General features: G+C 46.4%; 1 protein-coding gene across 1 annotated transcript; it reads right to left on the bottom strand.

Moving 5' to 3' along the window:
• Positions 1 to 1,029: 1,029 nt before the first annotated feature.
• LOC101984531 (ATP synthase F(0) complex subunit C1, mitochondrial) lies at positions 1,030 to 1,624 on the bottom strand. Its single transcript, XM_005347643.3, has one exon. The coding sequence runs from the start codon at positions 1,575 to 1,577 to the stop codon at positions 1,158 to 1,160; it is 420 nt and encodes a 139-aa protein (XP_005347700.1). The 5' UTR covers positions 1,578 to 1,624; the 3' UTR covers positions 1,030 to 1,157.
• Between the last annotated feature and the right edge of the window lie 5,773 nt (positions 1,625 to 7,397).

The raw sequence follows: 7,397 nt of genomic DNA, 5'->3' as shown, positions 1-7,397 counted from the left end.
GGCTGATGTGTCCATGGAAACCTTTCTGGATTCCTGAATGACCACGTGGGTCTTCCTTTATTAACCATGACTATTAACACTTGATCTAACATAAACAAGAAATAAACCTACTGAATTGTATAGTTTTTTTTATCATTATTTATCAAGAAAAACACAGAACCTCACGTAGCCCAGGCTGACCTTGAAGTCTATGTAGTGTCTGCTGTGAACTTTTTTGATTCTCCTGCCTTAACCTCCAAGGTGCTGGGATTTAGGTCTTCAATACCGTGCTTGTTTTTTTGTTTTGTTTTTGTTTTTGTTTTTTTGAGACAGGGTTTCTCTGTAGCTTTTATGTGGGATGTTCTTCTGTATATGTGTCACTTTATTGGTTGATAAATAAAGCTGCTTTGGCCAATGACAGGACAAAATAAAGCCAGATGGGAAATCCAAACAGAGATACAGACAGAGTAGGTGGAGTCAAGGAGGCACCATGTAGCTGAATCCAAACAGAGATATAGACAGAGTAGGTGGAGTCAAGGAGATACCATGTAGCTGAATCCAAACAGAGATACAGACAGAGTAGGTGGAGTCAAGGAGACACCATGTGGCTGCCAAGGGACACAGACATCCCGGAACATTTACCAGTAGGTCACAACCTCGTGGTGATACACAGATTAATAGAAATGGGTTAATTTAAGATGTAAGAGTTAGTTAATAAAAAACCTGAACTAGGGGCTGGAAGAGATGGCTCAGTGGTTTAGAGCACCCTCTGCTTGTCCAGAGGTCCTAAGTTCAGTTCCCAGCAACCACATGGTGGCTCACAACCATCTGCAATGATATCTGGTGCCCTCCTCTGGGGTGTGGGCATACATGGAGGCAGAATGTTGTATACATAATAAATAAATAAATCTTTAAAAAAAACCTGAACTAATAGGCCAAACAATGTTGTAATTAATATAGTTTCTATGTGATTATTTGAGTCTGAGCAGCCTGGAAACAAATGAGCTATCTTCGCTTTCATAGCTTTGGAGCCTGTCCTGGACCTAGCTCTTTTTTTTTTTTTTTTTTTTTTTTTTTTAGAGAAACGTTGTTGTTTAATGGTAAAGCTCAGCACACTCCAGCACCAGGACCGGCATGGAGTCGAAGCAGCAGGGACGGCTGGGTGACCCCATGGAGCCTCACATGGCGAAGAGGATGAGGAAGGCGACCATCAAACAGAAGAGCCCCATGGCCTCAGACAGGGCAAAGCCCAGAATGGCATAGGAGAAGAGCTGTTGCTTGAGAGACGGGTTCCTGGCATAGCCAATAATCAAGCTACCAAACACTGTTCCAATGCCAGCCCCGGATCCAGCCACACCAACTGTGGCAGCCCCAGCACCAATAAACTTGGCAGCTGTGTCAATGTCCCGGGAAACAACACTGGTCTGGAATTCCCGTCTGGCCACCTGGAGAGGGGAGCTGCTGCAGGAAGGCTGTTTAACCTGTTTAGATGGGGCCTCTGGTCTACTCAAGAGGGAGGCAGACACAGGCCTGATTAGACCCCTGGTACAGGAGCGGATCAGAACTGGAGTAACGAGCAGTGCCTTGGTGGTCTGCATTTTTCAATCTCCCAGCTTTAGCCCTTGGTCTCAGCGCTCGGCTCCCCCACCCACCTGGACCTAGCTCTTATAGACCAGGCTGGCCCTGAACTCACAGAGATCCGCCTGCCTCTGCCTCCCAAGTGCTAGGATTAAAGACATGTGCCGCCAGGTTCCAACCCTGTGCTTCATGTGTGCCTGAGGAGCTTCCAGCATCTCAGCAACATCCCCAATTTTCTTCCTTGGATTTTCCATCCCCACCTCCATCTTTCCCAGCTCACCCTCCACATTCTTCACTAGACAGCCCTTTTGACTGCCATGCTTTTTAGATTTGTCTGCAGGAAAGACATTGACAAGCTAATCTCCCATACAAGAAAACCACAAAGAAAGCAACGATTGTTTCAGAAGTAGAAAAAAGAAAATGTTAAGTATTTATTTTTAAAAATCATAAAACTAGGACTGGTGAGATGGTTCTGCAGGTAAGGGTCCTTTTGTCAAGCTTGACACCCTGCGTTCCATCCCTTAACTGCTGAACCATCTCTCTAGTCCCCTAATGGAGGTAAATATCAACTGTAGACATCTTCCTTTTCCCTTTGAGACACAGTCCAAGCTTGTGTTGTCCAGACTACCCTCAGACTCAATTAAGAATGACTTAAACTTTTACTTCTGTTTCTACCTCCTTTTGTGTGACACACATGAGTATGCATGTTTGCATGTACATGTGGAGTCTCTGGGGGACCGTATGTTTGTGTGTACATGTGGAGGCTCTAGGAGCTGCATGTTTGCATGTACATGTGGAGGATCTGGGGACCACATGTTTGTGTGTACATGTGGAGGCTCTAGGAGCTGCATGTTTGCATGTACATGTGGAGGCTCTAGGAGCTGCATGTTTGCATGTACATGTGGAGGCTCTAGGAGCCGCATGTTTGCATGTACATGTGGAGGCTCTGGGGACCGCATGTTCACTTGTGGAGGCTCTGGGGACCGCATGTTTGCATGTGGCGGCTCTGGGGACTGCATGTTTACATGTGGAGGCTCTGGAGACCCTAAATGAAGAGCTCACCGTTTTGCCTAGCTGGACTAGCCAACTTGCTCCCAAGATCCCTTCTCTGACTCCCATGCACCGGGATGACAGATGACTGTCCCACCTGCCAGAACATTTTATGTAGTTTCTGGGATCTGAACTCCAGCCTCACACTTGGGTGGCTACTTCTGAGATATCACCCCAGTCCCTTCCCACCTCTTCCTCCTCCTGATCTTCCTCCTCCTCTTCTTCCTCTTCCTTCTCCTCGTCTTCTCTCTGTACAGTTTTTCTCACTGGTTTGCAGCTGGATAAAAATGACATGCTGGCCGGCCAGCAAGCCTCAGGGCCCTCTCCTCCTCTTTGGCCTCCTCAGTGCTAGGGTTACGAGAGCTAGGTCCTCATGGGTGTAAAACAATTGCTCTTCCGGTGGAACTTCCCTCTCCCCAGCCACAGACCAGGCTACCAGCTGAGCTACACCCCCAGTCCTGGACAAATCTTTTTTATTTTTATTTATTCATATTTATTTATTTATTTAGTTTGTTTGTTTTCCCAAAACAGGGTTCTCTGTAGCTTTGGAGCCTGTCCTGGAACTAATTCTTGTAGACCAGGCTAGCTTCGAACTCACAGAGATCTGCCTGCCTTTGCCTTCCTGGTGCTGAAATTAAAGGTGTGTGCCAGCACCGCCCAGCTCCCTGGACAAATCTTTGATGAGTTACTTCAGCGAATCCCAGCTGGAAGTCACCACAAATCTCTCTCTCACGTCAGGGTTTGGTAAGGCAGGGAGCTCAAAAAGAATTCTGTTCCTTGAAGCTTGAGTTTAAATGCTGCCCAGGTGAGGGCGTGGGCACAGTTTAAAGACCTCTGTCTGGGAAGCAGCTTTTCTTCTGTTCTCCACTTGGTGCCCACAGACCCATCCCAACCCTCAAGCAACCCTCCTACTTGGCAAGAAGGACTTTAAAGGTAGGGCACCCTCCTCTATAAAATCCGGGACCCCCCTCCGGCACTGTGTGCAGAGCACTTAGCTAGGTGCTATACAGAGGTGTTGGGGCCTGGGGCACTCTCCGAGTTCAGTCGTAAAAGTAGCGGCATGCTAGAGTCCTTTAGTCCCCTGGAGAGCCTTTAATGGAGCATGAAGGTGTCACAGCCAGTATCTCTGTACAGGGTACTCCCTCCCCTCCTTGTCACTTGCTCTTTTCTCATCTGCCCGGCAGCTCAACAGATGGCACAGTCTTCTTGGCAGGAGACTCACAGTAGAACAGGTAGGGGCACGGAAACTTTCTCAAGACCATAGCTCCTCTGCTGTGTAATTTTCTTCTACTACTTCTACTTCTCAGGGTTAGTGTTGTGTCCCTTCTTCCCATCGGTCTGACTTTAGAGACCTTTATGACCCCTCCATCAGTATCTTCAGGTTTCCCGTTACCCTTCCTCTCCTCCTCCACCTCTTGTATTATATCAAGCAAAGCTGGGAATAGAACTCTAACAGAAATAGAAGGTCTTTGCTGAAGACAAGTAATGATCAATTTTATAAATCCCAATTTGAACTCAGGTCTTCAGGTTTGGCAGTAAGTACCTTCTGAGCCATTTTTCTGACCCAAGTGATCTTTTATTTGGGGGTTGTAGCAAAGCCCTTAAGAGATGACAAACAAAATCTACATGTTTTTATTTATCCCTGGGACCCACATGGTAGGGGAGAACCAGCTCCCCAAAGCTGTCCTCTGACCTCCCACACATCTACAGTGGCACACATGCACACACAGAGAGAGGGGCAGGCAGACAGACAGATGAATGAATGAATAAATGGTATTTGAAATTGTTTTAGATTTATTTTTCATGTCTGAGTATTTTGTCTGCATGTATGTATGTGCACCATGTGCATACCTGATTTCTGCAGAGGTCAGAAGAAGACATTGGGTTCCCTGGGACTGTAGTTATGGATGCTTGTGAGCCACCATATGGGTGCTGGAACCAAAACCTGGGTCCTTTACAGGAACAAGTGCTCTCAAATGCTGAGCCTAGCCACAAAATGTAATTTTAGTTTTCCTGATATGGGAGTGATTTCTTATTAATAAAGAAACTGCCTAGGCCCCTTGATAGGCCAACCCTTAGGTGGGTGGAGTAAACAGAACAGAATGCTGGGAGAAAGAAGCTGAGTCAGTGAGTCGCCATGATTCTCCCACTCCAGACAGACTCAGGTTAAGATCATTCCTGGTAAGCCAGCTCATGGGCTACACAAATTATAAGAAATGGGCTAGTCCAGGTGCGAGAGTTAGCCTAGAAGAGGCTAGATAGAAATGGGCCAAGCAGTGTTTAAAAGAATACAGTTTCCATGTAATTATTTCCAGTAAAGCTAGCTGTGCGGACAGCCGGGTGCTGGGGACGCAGCCTGCCGCTCTTATTACTACATTTTCCAAGACAGGGTTTCTTTGTGTATCCTAGTTGTCCTGGCATTCTTTCTGTAGACTAGGCTGACCTTGAACTCAGAGATCCACCACCACACTGCACCAAAATGAAATTTTTTTAAAAAGGAAGAAAGTAAAAAAAGAAAAGAAAAAAGAAAAGAAGGGGCTTAGTTAACGGTTACAGATAGAGTGTAGTTGTTGGAATGACTGCTTAACGTGCACAGGGCCCTTGGTTTAAACCCTAGCACCTCCTAAGAGAGCTGTGGTGCTGAGCCCCTGCAGTCCAAGCACTCAGGAGAATCAGAAGTTCAAGGTCATCCTCAGCTATGTAGCAGTTTAGAGACTAGTCTGAAATACAGGAGGCCCATCTCAAAAAAAAAAAAAAAAGTTCAATCGGCAGCACATCCTGCCTACCATAGATCAATGAACACTGTCAAAGATAAGCAGGTGGCTGGCAGCAGACTCGGTGTGAGTGGAGGCAATGACACCCAAATCAATGAGACACCGAAAGGGCAAGCTCTCCTTTCAATCGTAGGTTTCATTTGCTTGTGTGTGACCTTCCACAGGTTTTCTGACCTTTCCTAGCCGGGGATCTCTCTGATTGGCTATTGTTGGTGTTGACGTTACTGCTATTTTGGTTAGCAAACACACATTATGGCCTGTCCTTGCTTCTACAGTGTGAGGTTCTGGGAGGCTCAACCTAGTCTGATCAGGTGAGACTTGAGCTCGCCCTGTCCTTGTCCTGGACAGTGTGCAACAATGAATCAGCCTGAGTTTGCAACGGCAGCCATGGAGCTAGGGTCTCTTTTAATAAACTGTAAATAAGTCAGACTTGTTTCTTTGTTTCTTTTCTTTTTTTTTTTTTTGAGACAGGGCTTCTCCTTTTGTAGACTAGGCTGGCACTGAACTCAGAGATCCTCCTGCCTCTGCCTCCTAAGTGCTGGCATTAATTTTCCTGCATGTAAATCTTACTCCCATCCATCAAATGCAACTGAATTATCCAGAAAGTAAACATTATGCTGTTGTGAGGTATCCACCAGAGAAGACAACCTAGACATGGGCTTAAGTCAATAGAAAGTCTTTATTGGGAGCTGGCAAGTACACTGTGTGTTCTGGACCCAACTGTAACCCTGAGTCTTACCAGAAGCAGAACTACAGAAGCCAAAAGGCAAGGTTAAAACATTCAGAGACTTTCCCAGAGCCACGGACTGTGATGGATGGGGTCTTTGATCTCGTTGTGATAGGCGTTCAGGTCCTCATGCTGGACTCGCGGATCAGAATGGTGCCTCGGTGTCTCTAACGTAGTGTAATGTCGTGCTGAGCTCTGGCGGGCCGTCACCGTGTCTACCTCTTCCACCTACCACACATTCCAGTGTTGCCAGTCTCGGTGGTTTCCTGGCCATGCAGAGCAGAGGAGGAACGACAGTATCTGTGGAGGGGGCCTCTTCAGTTCTGGAGACTGGCAAATTGCTTCTAGCTCTGATTTCCTAAACCCCCTCTCTCAGAAACCATTCTGTAACAAATACTCGCATCACAAACCCTTAGGTTCTATCTTCCTCCCTTGTTAGCTACCGGAAGTGGGAAATACATCTTTCTTCTTTATTAGTACTGGGGATTGGATGTAGGGCCTCATGTGTGCTAAACAAGGGCTCCACCGATGGACAACTCCAGCCTTCTTCTTACTTTTTAATCTCAAGAAAGAGTTCCCTAAGTTCCCCAAGCTGGTCTTGAACTCACTCTGCAGCTCAAGCAGGCTCCGATAGTGCAATTCCCCTGCCTCAGCTTCTAGGGTAACTGGAATCACAAGCCTGTTCCAATAGGCCCAGTGGGAAAAAAATCTTTCTGTCATACACTGTATCATTTCTCATTATGCTAAATTTAAGTTCAGATAACCTGTCCTAAAGGCAGAAATAATCACTGTACTCTAGACAGTGACAATTCAAGTAAGGAACTTCGAAATCTGTCAAAGACCTTTCTGGAAATTGCTTTCATTTGCTTGTTTTAAGACAGGGCCTCCTGCATGTCAGGCTGTCCTGGAACTTGCCATCAGTAGAGGATTACCTTGTGTTTCTGATCCTCCCCCTCCTGGGTGCTGGGGTTGCAGGCATGAGTCACCTTGCTTGGTGGATGAGAACCCTGAGCTTTGTGTGTGCTGGGTCAGTTTCTACCAAGTGAACTACATCCCCAGTCCCACGTCCATCTCTTTAATCTATAGTACCTCATTATCCTTTCACAGAAGAAATATCTGGGTGGCTGGAGAGATGGCTCAGTAGTTAAGAGCACTGGCTGCTTTTCCAGAGGACCTGGGTTCAGTTCCCAGCACCCAGATGGCAGCTCACAACTGTCTGTAACTCCAGTTCCAGGGAATCTGATGCCTTCATGCCAATGTACATAAAATAAAGTTAAATGAGTTATTAT

This window comes from Microtus ochrogaster, chromosome 5 (assembly GCF_000317375.1).
Source record: "Microtus ochrogaster isolate Prairie Vole_2 chromosome 5, MicOch1.0, whole genome shotgun sequence".
Taxonomy (NCBI): Eukaryota; Metazoa; Chordata; class Mammalia; order Rodentia; family Cricetidae; genus Microtus; species Microtus ochrogaster.
Note: the sequence above shows the minus strand (reverse complement) of the source record. Positions and strands in the feature narration are given on the sequence as shown.